Consider the following 14026-nt stretch of genomic DNA (forward strand, 5'->3'; position numbering starts at 1 on the left):
GGGCGGGATGTCTTGCAGTGATTTCGTTTGCAAATAACCCTCTGCAAAGTCTGCCGCTTCTCCTCTCCAACGTCCTCCCGTCTTATAGGACGAGCTTTAGGGAGTGCCACGTCTGATGAAGGTGCCGTGGCTTCAAAGACGCCCCGCCGTTCGCTAGAGAGAGAGTGAAGGTGACGTGTTGTGACAGGTTTTGTCACTATCTGAGGCGACCGCCCTACAGATTGTCACGGATAGAGAGATGGCAGAAACTTGGAAGCAAATACAAATTGTTTGGAGAGACTGGAAGAGCAAGTCCTGCCTGAATCTGTTTTCCTACTTTACCGTGAGGAGGACTGTTCCATCACTCAGGTTTCCGACTTCCCTTCACTCAACTCCCATCATGCACCACTGTCTGTTGTCATGACCTGCTCAGTGTCCCATAACCATCTAGCATGAACCTACTGGCAGTACAGCATGTACAGTAAGCTACTGTGTTTCCACAGCATTGGGCCACATTCACCAATATCTTCCTAAGTTTCGTTCTTAAATTTCTTTCTAAGAACGTTTCCCTGAAAACCCCCGTCTGATTCACAGCGTGTTCGTAAACCGCCACATGAGTTCGCTTCTGGCTTCTCATGAAGATAAACCCCATTGTTTTGTAAATTGAAAGCCGGTGCCAGTTCTCCTGAATTAGCATCGGTAAACCCCCCACCAGCCCCATATAAGGACATGTGACTAAAGGGCCACGTGCCAATGTGCGTTCTCACTATGAATACCGGTCATCAGCGCGATTGACTTGCCAAATTTTCGGTAGCGTAATGGTTAAGGCGCTGTTGTGTCAAATGCATTAGCAAATCAGATCAAATCCAGCATGGATTAGTATACACATTCAGTCAATGCTGTATGTAGAAAGACACACACAACAGTTGGACTGGACCAGCGCATCAGGGCTGTTATTTGAAAGATGGCTTTCTTGGCAAAAAAAAAAGAAAACAATTATTAAAAGATGATATAACAAATGATAGAAATATTATTGTATTGCAATTGTATAATATTATACAACTGTGGGATTGAAGTAAACACAATCACTAATGATTTAGCATGTCTGTCACACGAATACTGTATGTTCACACTCCACAGACTGCTGCAGCGTACTCACGACTGCTTTTCAGTGTTCCTATATCCTGTTCTTAACAGCAAACCCCACAAAATAACACATTTGAAAGCATTGGTGAATGCCAGAACATTTGTTTGAAATAATGTAAGTGTAACCTGACACGCCAGAAATCGGGGAACTCTCCGTTGGAAACTGTATGGAAAAAGGCAGGCATTTCAAAAAAAATACTTGGCAGGTATTGGATGAACCAACCGTCTATCACGCACTAACGTAATCGCTCTTCGCTGTCATCACACCTAAACCCACCCAGTGTAGCTGTTTGAATTTCAAATTAATCAGAACCAGCGCTGATTGGCGATGTCGTTTTCTGATCTGGCACAAACAGATCTCTATGAAGAGTACCCAGACTGATTAGCGAGAGAAACAGAATGTGAGCTCACAAAATCAGAATGGTCTCACAAGGCCTAGTGTAAGAAATTCTTAACTTTGTTTGTGAATGAGGCCAAATGTCCCATGCCAGCGTCACACATAGACTAAGGACCCTTTCACACCTACGTTGTTTAGTCCGGACTTTCAGACTTTCCAGTGTGATCCGAACCAAATTGACAGGTGTGACTCAAGTCTTTGGTCCGACCTCAAGAGTTGTTCTCGGCTCGAACCAAGGTTCGCTGCTGCCTAATGCGAAATCAAAGGTTCGCACTTTTGGATCAAACAGACGCGCATGCATCCACAAACCAATCAGTGTCACGTATAGGGAGACGCACCCCCATGCAAGCAATGACGACATAATGTAGGTCTGCCACCAAAAATCCTTTTGGTCCGCTGGTGTGAAAGCGAAAGTTATGAAACTAATCAATAAAAAATAACAAATGTGAAAGCGCCAAACGGGATTCTGGTTCGGACCTTGGTCTAGACCTTTAGGTGTGAAAGCGCCCTTAGAATATCAAAGAATATCAAACTTTTCTAAAGTTTGGCAACCTTGATAGACTCAGGTCTACAGTACCTTTGTCAAAGATAATACCATTGACAGAGGCTACAGAATGTACCCAGACGCACTTCATCTGCCTGTATGAAAAATTGTCTGATTGGTATGAACATCCTGCCACTTCTGACTTGCTATGCTACTCACTGAAGGATATTCCTGTAAGTACTGGCCGGATAATGATCAGAGAGACCTTTCCTTGAGGGAACAAAGCAAAGACAAACAAAATGGAATAGAAGTGGATTCGCTACAGATATCTCCCTCATCATAAACATAGCAGAGAGAACCAAAAAAAAAAAGATTGCATAAATTGTTTTTCTCTGTGCTTCAATATTTCCACTTTGGAACGGTAGAGTGGGCTACATTTGTTGGGTAATGATATAGGTTCACACAATAAAAAGATTAAATTGGAGCGCACTCCCATTAATATAAGCACAACAGGGCTAAGGAAACCTAGAAATGGCAGCAGCATATCGATCGTGTGCCCTGTATTAAGAGTGGAGAGAATGCAGTGCCTGGTCAGGGCACCTCAACCTCCCTGTGGGCCCACAACAATGACGACCGATATGAATAACAACCACAGCAAAAGCCCATTGAGCAGGACGACATACTGTACGAATCGTCCATGTATGGAATTGGTCTGTGTGTTATGGTAGGGGGCTCAACTCGGAATGTAAACTCCCAGTACACTATATACAATGTCGTATGGGGATGTGGAGATTCAATGAACTAATCAGAAGGAAATATGAGATTATTATCTAGCCTTTTATTACCCTCCTTCATCTTAGGTTTCATACAAGATTGTAAGGATGCATGTACACACACACACACACACACACACACACACACACTCAAAGCCCCATTAAACTGAGCCTGTTTTGAGATGGGAGAGAGTGCGATAGGTTGGCCTGCTCTCAGGGCTGCTCTGTTTGTGAGTCCGGACACTGTGGCAGCCGGGCTGGGGGAGATTTACCGGCGGACTGGTCTGAGCCGCTGCCTGTGGTGCGTCTCTCCCCGACCGGAGACCGTCTCCTCACTCCAAATAACACACCCGCCCCTGCTCCTCCCTATGCCAACACCCCTTCCCCGACAATCGCACACGGGCAATTCACGGCGTCCTGCGAGAAGACACGTCGACGGCGGTGAAAACCCCTCGCCGGCGCGGCCCAGCTGCGTTTACAGCACGCTCGTTTCCTCGCGCGTGGCGAGCCGAGACTGGTCTAATCCAGCCGCTCTCTCATGGAGGGAACAGACAGAGAAAGTCAGGAACCAAAGCGTGTCACTTCCATCTATTTCTGGTCATCCCGAGCGCTAGGCCTGCGACGCAGATAGAAGTAATGGAGGAGAACCTCGATAAATGGCAAGCGTGCACCGCCGGTTCCACAGGAACCGCCTGTTCTCAGTCGCCAGAAACCCAGTGTTCCTCCACTGGGCATCTCCGTGTACTACATACCAAAGAACTCCGCCATGTTTGTACCCAAAACTCGACAGTTGTCTGCCTAACAACCTAACAACAGGCGTGAGAGTCTACCCTTATAGAGAAAGACCTGAGGCAATTGAGAACACTTTGTCTAGCGTCTGATTTGTCTGCACCCAAGGACTCAAGGAGTCTTCCCTCGGTGGACCCTGGAGGGATGATTGAGGCCCATTATGCCGTGAAAGTTTGTGACGCTGCTGTTGATTAGCGGGTGATCTGGGGGAGTGCTGGTCCCACTCTCATCACTGCGTTGTTTGTGAAAACGCGCTGCACTTTAAGGCCTCCATAAAGATGAGTGTTTCTGAGGGAAAGACAAATATGCCTAATGAATGAACTCTCGGGCTTACAGTCCCTCTCTCGTGACAGGATAATTACAGCTACACTTCCAGAGAGCACTTCTAAGACCTTGTTCATCCACGAGCCGACGCCGAGCTACGTCTCACCAATCAGGTTTGCCCGGCCTAAATCAGGTCCGCGTGACGCTGCCCTCGCTCCCCCCCAAGGACACTTACACTACGCCGCGCCAATTAGTCCTATAGGAGAACCGACAGGGTTGTGAATCAAGGTGTTATGTCGTTTTGGTCGATAGGGTCAAAGGTAAGTGGCTTAGTAGCTTCTGAGCTGTTTATGTATCCCCAATTTTCCCCTGGACATTTTGTTCGAGTGCATTTGGTAAAAGCGTCCTTCCAGAGAGGAACAGGGGTGATGAATCAGTTCCAGTGGGATGTGATAAATGGTGGTGAATGGGATGTGGGTCTCTGGGATGCTTGCTGATCTTTGTCTCGAGGAGAGCCAAATTGAGTGGAAAGAGGCATGGGGTACACCGAAGAGGATTTGGGCCATAGCGGGAGCTAAATACATTACAACAATATTTGCAAACGTTTCACTTCAGAAACAGCATGAGCGGCCATCTTGGTAATTTGCCGAGGCTTCCTACTGTAACTGGCATGATCTGTTCCCCGGCTCTGGAAGCGATGCACAGGGGCAGCCTGGGAATCCACCATCACACGTCGAGAAAAAAACAAAACATTGAGATTTGTTTTTAATGGCTCTGTTGAGCACATTTCAAATGTTCCTCCTGAAGGGGAAAAAAAAAAATCAATGCCAGGCGCTTAGTGTTTTGAGATTAATGAGCGTTTCGAAACTTTTCTGAGTAAACTTTGAAAACGAGGGTGGAAAAAGAATGCTACAAGAACAGATGGAGGGGATTGCATGAACACGGTGTAATGATATCCATTCTTACAGAGGATTCACTGATATGTACGGGTGCTACATTAACCCAGACCTGGATTGCACAGAAACACATCCATTTGTTTCATTTCACACAAGGTGCAGCAATTACAGTTGTGATGCACACATTGTGTACAGTTGTCATGAAACAGTATCTGCTGTAGAAGGACCGATAGATAATGCTTCGAAATTATGCTAATTAGTATGTAAAGCAAATTAGAAAACTGACATTGCTTAGTTAGTTTTGCAAAGGATGTGGATTTTTGCCGGCGTACTAGACAGCTAATGAGAATGTTTTCTGTACACTATATCATCAATGCGTTCCAAAACAAGCTTCCCTCGTTAAACATTTGTTTAAACAGCAATGGAGTGATATGAGTACATAGTAAATACTCACCTCCCCGTCAACAGCCACAACAATTCAAACACTCCCTTTCACATTATCTGATTTTGATCCCGGCATGTCAAACACCGGGATTGGAACAATCCCAAATAATCTGGATTAGCATGACTGAGGGAGAAGAAAAAGGTCCAACACAAAGGTGAAAAAATGAAGAGATAATCTCTGGAGGAAGAGAGAGCTGGCGAGGGCAGAGGACACTAGTGAGTCTCATTCAGAGATCATTGCTCCCTTGTCTGAGATGCTGATTTGTAGAGAGTTGTTCCAGACTGTCACCCGTCTCTTCCGGTGAGACAGCCTTCCTCCTGCTCCTCCTCTGACCGCACTGCTCTGTTACGGACGCTGTCCGAGGCGCCATCCTTCGCTCTGACCCTCAACTACCCAGCCTGATCCTGGCCACCGGAGTGCGGGTGCAAAACATCGCCTTCTTCTTCTTCTTGGGTTTAATGGCGGACAGGTCGGGTAGTTTCGGTTGTGGCTTTCATTCAATTGTATGCTATCAAGTAGTTCTGGGGAAGAATTTGTTCCACATGAATGAATGAATAATGCTAACAAAAAACTAAAGCTGCTAATCAAGTCTTTGTGTAAATGAAATAAAAACCACTAAACTGTATGCAAAGGCCAGAAACAATGTTTTGGCAAAGTTTGGAGGCGACCGGAGGAATGGTGTGCGTTGCAAATCCGAACAAACAAACACACACACACACACACACACACACACACACACACACACACACACTCGCCCAATTAGGATTTCCTACCATTTTGAACACAGGGGCACCTCAATTTGTATGGATTCATGTAAAAAAGCATCGCTTTTTTGCCTACATACAGTACAGTGAAGTATAGCCTGTCATCTCATCAGGCGTTGAGCCAAACCAAATTTAAGAGATGATTTTGTGCCACGATCCAGCTGCAATCTGACATTGTGTGCTATGAAACCCAACAAAAGGGATGTGATTTTACTCTAAAGCCTGTAATTAATGTTGCACATGTTCATTGTGCTCCTTCCATTTCAAACACAGTATGTCCCCCGCTAATGACTTGTCCCTGATGTGTTCATCCATCCTTTACGCTTAAGCAATCTGTTTACCCAATAATTCACTCCATAGCTTGCTTAGCATGCATTCTCTCCCTGGAAGAAAGGAGCGAGATTACTGCTCATTGTTGCTGCATTGAGCCCATCTGTGACCTAGAAAGACTTAGCAGACCCTTCAAGCTCAGGGTGTTATCAAGCTGAATTACCCTACATACTGAGGCCATGGAAACCAACAGAGGCACGTTGGCAGAGCTCAATGTTAACCCTATAAGGAAGATATTTTATAAGTTGGGTCACCATCCGGAGATGGATGACGATTCAAATCTTTTTTATGACCACAAAGACCATTCAATCAATTCTGAGTACCTTGTCTTGGCTATATATCATGCGACCAGACTTTTCACGTTTGCCGTTTGTATTCAAATCCTGTTTTTCATGGGGGATTTGTTCAAGATGTTATGACTAGGAATGGCACGCCTCGCTGTTATTGGACGCCTTATTAATTGATACCCAATTTAAAAAATATTAATAATAAGAGTATTTCAGCGTCAGTGCTGGGCTGTGAAATGTATCCGACAGACCAGACTTTTCTAAACACATTGATTGAATTAAATCCCTTTTTTCCCAGGATGACTAATCAGCTAAACAAAGCGATGCTGCCCCCGCGGGATCGGAGAATCATCTGGCTTAGACGGCGCTATGAGTTGAACGTCTGAGTGCCACCCATTCGGGTTTACCCGTTCAGAACCGCACAGAGCCCTGGACCCAAACATGCCCGTCTGCCAAACAGAGAGAGGCATTAGTCCAGGTACCGCCGGGGCCTGCCGTTGCGAGGGACCGGCATGCCCTCATACCGCAGGGACCGGTTTTACCAACGCACGCCACACGAGCACGCTCACACTGCCGAAGAGTGGATATGGCGCGCTGCACGGGAGAAAGAGAGAGAATCATTAGGACGAGGATTCCCTTCCAGCACAGGTTCAAATGCAGATGGCTGAGTCCGATGCCACAGTATGGTCTATGTTTAGAATAGAGCACAGGGGGGTTGTATAAAATATGGCAATTTGGAAGAGATAGGCACAGGAATATCATCCCTCCTCCCATCATGAGCTGGGCAATAGTCCCAGAGAGACCTACATGTTTAACTCCATCTGTGAGCTGGTTGTGATGACTATGAACAGATTGGTGAGTTTGTTTATTTATGTATTTTTTTAATTATATATTGTTGATTCTTTCTTTTCTGGGAGAGATCAATAAACGTCATGTTATTGCGCTGGAAGTCACCTGAGCAATCAGCAAGCAAGTCTGCAATATTTATTTTTAATCAGTGTGTTTGTGTCGTCGGTTCTTTGGGATTCCTACGTGTTCCTTTTAAAGATGGTGTGTTCCATGTAGACATAGAGTTGTTTTTGTTATTGTTTTTTACTCTGCTACTTCTTGTTTGATGTCATAATGAGCTGCCGAGAGAAAGAAATACAAGAAGGAAAATTATAAAGGCAGGAAAGGGTCGTGTTCATCAAATCTCAAGGTAGAGCTACACTGTAATACCTATCCAGTCATTCAACAACAATTATGTCCCAATTCCACACGCACATGTTTTAAGAAAACATTTCTGACACGAAAACACTGGGGCTTAATTGTCCACCGGTTAGGGGAAATGTATAATTTGCAGGCTACATGAATACTGAGCGCTTTTCATTTCACAATAGATTGCTTGTGAGAACGCGGCATGTTGATTAAAGGTGCTCAAATGTCAAGTGTTGATGCTTGCGTTTTATGTGCCATCAGCAAATCAAGAAAATCAATGGTGTTTTGGGGCTTAAGTGCTTTCTATAGGGACCCGTAAACACTCGCCAAGTGTGGTGGCTGATGAAGAGTGGTGCGGTTGATTGTGTCAAGTCTGGCTGAGGAAGTACCCTGCTGTTCCAAAGCCGGGCGTCTTTTCCGCTCGTGAGATAGTGTATCGTAGGTGATTCTGGCTTGATTTGATGCTAATCAGTTTTCTTCAAAGGAGGCCGATATACCGAGGCCATTGACCGACACACCCCCTATATCCCCTAATCCTCTGTTCTCCATCCCGTCTCAGGTGGTGGGTCAGATCGACAAGTTGACGTCAGACTTTGACTTTGACCTGGAGCCAGATGATTGGACGGTGGCCACAGCGAGCAGCACGTCCAGCAGCGAGCGAGGCCTGGGAGAGGCCTTCCGGCTGGACTTCCTCAACACGGACATGCTGTCAGACAGCTGGGAGTTCTGCAGCTACCTGGAGGCCTCGGCCGCCGCCACCCGCAAGCCCGGCGAGCAGCCCGGGGACGGGGGGGCGGAGCCTGGACGGGGCACCATCCCCACCCAGACGCAGACGCCCACCCCGCCCCCCGGCACCGCCTCGGCGTACTCCCAGATGAACGGCGGGCTGCCCATCCCCAACGGACCTCGCATTATCACGCCGGACTCTTCCAGCGAGGAGGCCAGCAGCTCCACCCACAGCCACAAGACGTCGCGCACCGCTGGCACCAGGGAGAGGGTGCGCTTCAGCGACAAGATCCTCTACCACGCCCTGTGCTGCGACGACGACGAGGAAGAGGAGGGGGCGGAGGAGGAGGAGGAGGAGGAGGACGAGGAGAAGGGGGGATGTGTGACGCCGGACACTGACAGTGAGGAGCACGATCTCCCGGCTGGCTCGCCAACTCCCCCTCTCGCCTCCTCGGAGCACCCGCTCCTCTATAACTTCCTGGACCCTTCCTACACCTCCTCCCCGGGGAAGGCTACGGCGGGGGCTCACCTGCTGCCCAGAAGGGGTCTCCTTCACCCCGGCTGCCGGAAAAAACTGCTAAGGAACAGCAGCACACAGACAGTCTCAGACAAGAGCACCCAAACTGTACTGCCCTATATTCCAGCCAAACAGAAAACAAAGGACCACTGAGAAAACTTAACTTTACGACACAACTTCGAAAAAAGGACTGTGTACTATTTAATATTAAATACATAGATCATAGATTAATACACAAATAAATAAAAATAATTAATTACTAAATAAATAAATGATATATGGGAAATCACTCGACTACCTAAAGTCATTCTGAGGCTCAGGGAAATCTAGTTGAAATGATAAAAGGCAGTTCCTTATATGGCAGTAAAAACAAACAAAGATTTACTTACAAAAAAAAGGAGAGTAAAGGACCAAAAGGCGAGTGCCTGCTATTGTCCAGAGGTTTACCCAATGGATTCCCTGTGTATAATCATTTGCAACACTTATCGAGATTACTAAAGCAATCTTTTTTCTAGGATGTTGAAGTGACGTGTTCTGGAATTGGAAAGTGAAGTAGGTGTTAAGTGGATATGCCAGGTCCCCCCCCCACCTCCCCACACTACCCCCAACACACACTCCCAACACAACACACCAGAAAATATAATGCTTGTTCTTACAATGTGGTTACAAAACGCTGCACATTCTGTACACTGAATCTGTATAAACATTGTCTTTTTCATGTTCCAATTATTTCAAAATGTCAAGAGGATCTTTGGTATCTGGAGCCCTCTGCTCTCATTGACGTCATCATCGCCCCTGATGAGGGGCCAGGGCAAGACTGCATGACCTGCCCTTGATTTTAGATTTATATTTTTATTTTATATATATATATAAAAATAATTGATCTCTTGGTCTCTGCTGCTGAGGCAGTGGAAAGTAGAGAGAAAAACAGTGGGGGGGGGTTTCTTAATTTTTAGTTTCCCATAGAGCCAGTCCTCCACACGGTGACATTTCGGTCTCTCCGTGGCAGGAAGCAAGGTCGTGGGCGGGCGGGGGTGGGCGGGGGTGGCGGGGGGGGATGTAGGAAACTGAATAGCAGTGCACAAAGACAAGATGCGAAAGGTTATGTCTCTCCATTCTCTAGCCCAGTGGGGAATAGCACTCAATAGAGCAGCGTTTTTATTCACAGGGATTATGCCAATAGTGCTGCTGATCAATATGGCGGGCTGGGCCAGAGTGCTGTGAGGGGCCCCTCAGCTGAGCAGGCAAGCACTGCTCCCGTGGTCCGCTAGACAACCTCCCAGTCACTCCTCTCTCTACTTACTTGGACAAAATGGAGAGACAAAGAAAGCCTTTAAGAAACGAGCCTTTAAGAGATACAAACCGAGAATGAGAGTGGGTGGGGGGACAGACAGGAGAGTGTTGTCATTCAAAGCTCTGTGACTTTATTTATCTTATGGTCACCTGATGCTGAATGAATCGTCGAGGGAGATGTGGATATCACTACTTTCCCACAGAGCCAGCTGTAGTTGAGCAGGAGGAGCCAACTGCCGTTAGATACCCTGAAACTCTACTCTAGTCTGCGGTACATTCTCCTTTAAAAGAGCATCCTGGAAAAGCTATACATGCCTTCCTTTGTGCACAGAGTGATTATCCCAACCTCCATTTTAGAAATGGTTGCTGATAACCACCAATTAAGAGCCAATTATCTTGTTCTACAAATAACCCATGGAGGATGTGATCAGAGGGGGGGAGAGCAGGGTAAACCAATGTGGAGGTCGTCCGTGTGTGTGGTGATCCAGGATGAGCTCAACTTCAGCTTGCCGTTCTCCAAAGACTGGGAGCAGCCAAGCAGAATAATCACAGATAGTGGAAACAATATGCTATTTAAAACTGGCACCCATTATAATAGTGCCTCTGACAAAAGTAAATTAGAATAATTAGGTATACTCATTATAGTGCACACAAAGACCCATGCCATATTTCTGAATCAGAGGAGAATACTCTATGAATATAAGTGATGGGAGGTAAATATCAAAAACAGTAATTTGTGTAATGAAATGGAAATATAGATATTCTTATACAATGTGGCAGACAGTGCAATAGCACCAATAACACACACTATAAAGCAAAATGTCAGACAGCACGCTCTCAACTCCATGAGAATCTTAAACCTTTAACACGTTCAAACCCACTTGACACCTCAGAGAGATACTAGAAGAGCAAGTTCTTCTATGTTCGTCTGAAACTGGCGAGATGATTGAAGAAGAAAAACCTAGAGAAAAGAGAATATGATGGATCAAAGATATGACCGGTGGGATGCCATTCCTCGCCGTGGCCTGTTTGTCCTCACTCTTCATTTGTCGTGCTCTGTTAATCCAGAAACAGTCTTTGTGCGCGCGCGTGTGTGTGCGTGTGCGTGAGAGAGAGAGAGAGAGAGAGAGAGAGAGAGAGGTGCATTGAACTGAGATCAATGGATCACTCCCCGCAGCCCTGGCTGCCATTTTTCAGCAAGATGGAGGACCAACAGGTCATCAGTCTCATTACCATAAACAAACAAAGCTATTGCGCCACACAGGAGGGACATCAATCACAAGAAAACAAACTCTCCCCTTATTATGATGTCATACGGCGGCCAGAGATTGCATGCTCATGGCACTTTGAGCTTTTTTTTTTCTAGGTCTTCTGTTTCCTCTATTTCTAGCGGTTTTATAAATTACACCCACAATGAGATCGACCTCGCAAGTAGCTGTTTGGCTCTGCTGCTGAATACATTATCATTGGGAATAGATTCTAGATATTTGGACAAAACATTAGCGATGTCCCTCTTGCCAATAGGCTCATTATTCATCTCTAACAGGGCGTATCACCGTCGCTGGTTCTCTGTAGGGCAAACCCGGGAGGCAGCACTATGGCCTGAGCACACAGGTGAGTGGCGTCGCTTCATTTGTGTGTGCGTGTGTGTGTGTGTGTGTGTGTGTGTGTGTGTGTGTGTGGGTGCGTGCGCGTGGGTGACTGAAGGTGCGAATGAGTTACACATGCATCTGTGTAAGCCTGTAAGACCCAGCATGTGTCTATGCTTGTGGGATGTGCAACAGATTCAATTGTATCATACAGTCAGATTACTGCAAAAATTGCTCTAAATTAAACTTTTTAAAAAGTTGTTCGAGGAAGGCATCTGGGGGACTTGTCCTTGTCATTTGGGCGGCTTTATCTACATTATTTCAGAACAGGAGCTAATCCTGCAAACAGAGTGAGTCATACTCCGTCCCTGAGTTGACGTCAGAGGAAGACATGTTTTACCGTAGCTCCTGTCCCGATCAATGCTCTAATCACAAGCCAGAGGGTGCTGCTGGGTCCGTTGGAATGATCCCCAGTGGCCCACAAATTACGTTACACTGGTGTAAGCACAAATTTGGACGGAAAGACCAATCAAACGTCACTACTCAAAATAGTGTGAAAACCTCTCCCCACCCCCACCCCCCTATGGATGTCCTGGAAACAATAAGACCCCCACCAGGCCCAGACACATCAACCCAGGCCCTGATGCACACGTATACACACGCAGCCAGGCAGACACTTCTTCTGTAAAGGTCCCCTGACTCCACCAGGGAGGAGAAAATGGATGACGGATCTGTGTTTTCTCTGCTGATTGGTGAGGGTCCGCGAGGCGGAGGGCTCAATACAGTCACACTGATTACTATGGATTGGCTAACGGCTGGGGCTACCGAGGCTTGATTTGTTTCATCTCTGTGTCATTTATTTCCTGCTGCTACCAGAACAAACTATTTCTACTCCCTTCCCCCTCCTCCTCCTCCTCCTCCTCCTCCTCCCCACCTAGCCACACTCCTACGCCCACCCATTCCAATTCGTGACATCTTTGAATTTTGGCACTCAGTCACCATATGTCTGCCCCAGAACACCAGTGAAAAAGACAATAATTGAGTCGGAAAATGGTGGTGCAGGTATAGCGAGAAATAAAGCTGTTCCACCGTGTCACTGAGAAGACGTCCAATTCTGAACCTTTACAATGTCCAATTCAGACAAAAGCACCGTTTTGATCATCTCTCAGACACTCGTAAGGAGAGGAAATAACCACAACGTGGAGCGCTCGTGCTTAGATAAGGTCTGCAGGAGCCCCGAATGTGTTCATGTGGGAGACAGGCCTCGTGTCTGTGGTGAAGACTGAACACTGGAAGACTTGTGGAAGACTCCTGTACGGACGCGGACGCGCAACTGCCAGGCAGGGAGAGCGGACTATTGGATCCATAGTCCAGCCACCTAGCCGATACTCCAGCCAAACCAGCCAGCACGACGCCCAGATCCTCAGAGGGGAGCGCTGGACAACGCCACGTTCAGCGCCAACTGCTGTCTAATTGGGCTGTGGTAGTGATTGGTAGAGGCATGGAACAGCCACAGATAAGATTAAACCTTCGGAAGTGATGAAGGACAAGGCCTGAGGGGGAGGGGGGGGACAAATACAAGAGGATTGGAAATTTGACATCAGTCCAGTGGAAGCCACTGAGCAATGGGAAGCTATGAAGTCCCCTAATCGCAATGATCCCAGCCTGGGCACATCTACAGATCCACAGCCCGTCCAACAGAGATCAGTCAGGATGGGGGGCGACAGAGCCAGGAGACAACAACAACAAACCACTACACCACAGTACCTCCCAAGCGATCTCAAAGCCAAACAGCTTTGTCTCACAATCAGGTAAATATTGTCTTTGCAATAGCCCATGAAAAGAGCATTCGGCTCAGCTCTCAGAACCGACTGACTTCCGATTGGGTTCTGGTGACTCCCCTGCGGTGTTGATCAGGTGATTAGTGTATGTATGTTTTTCTCAGTGATGAAGAAGCCAGTTCCATCACAGCCATTGATTGACGAAGATTTGTGATTCCACTCACAGGATCTTTGCAATCTACGATAAGCAAGTAGGGAAGGGAAGTAGGGAGTCATTTGGTGGGGGGGGGGGGTAAGGGTTGGGGGGGGAGGATGATTGCAACTGAAGAGAGAAACTGAAGTGCCATCTTGATTCAATTGGCAATGCAG

General features: G+C 46.8%; 1 protein-coding gene across 1 annotated transcript in view; it reads left to right on the plus strand.

Moving 5' to 3' along the window:
• The window catches only part of insyn1 (inhibitory synaptic factor 1), a gene marked incomplete at both ends in the record, with an annotated part of 36045 nt that extends 26898 nt beyond the window's left edge, over window positions 1-9147 (plus strand). Inside the window, one exon of the mRNA XM_084436954.1 lies at window positions 8311-9147. Within this exon, the coding sequence (XP_084293080.1) occupies window positions 8311-9147 (837 nt within the window). The remainder of the gene's footprint in view (window positions 1-8310) is intronic.
• Window positions 9148-14026: the final 4879 nt, after the last annotated feature.

This window comes from Borostomias antarcticus (genome assembly GCF_949987555.1).
Source record: "Borostomias antarcticus genome assembly, chromosome: 4".
NCBI lineage: Eukaryota > Metazoa > Chordata > Actinopteri > Stomiiformes > Stomiidae > Borostomias > Borostomias antarcticus.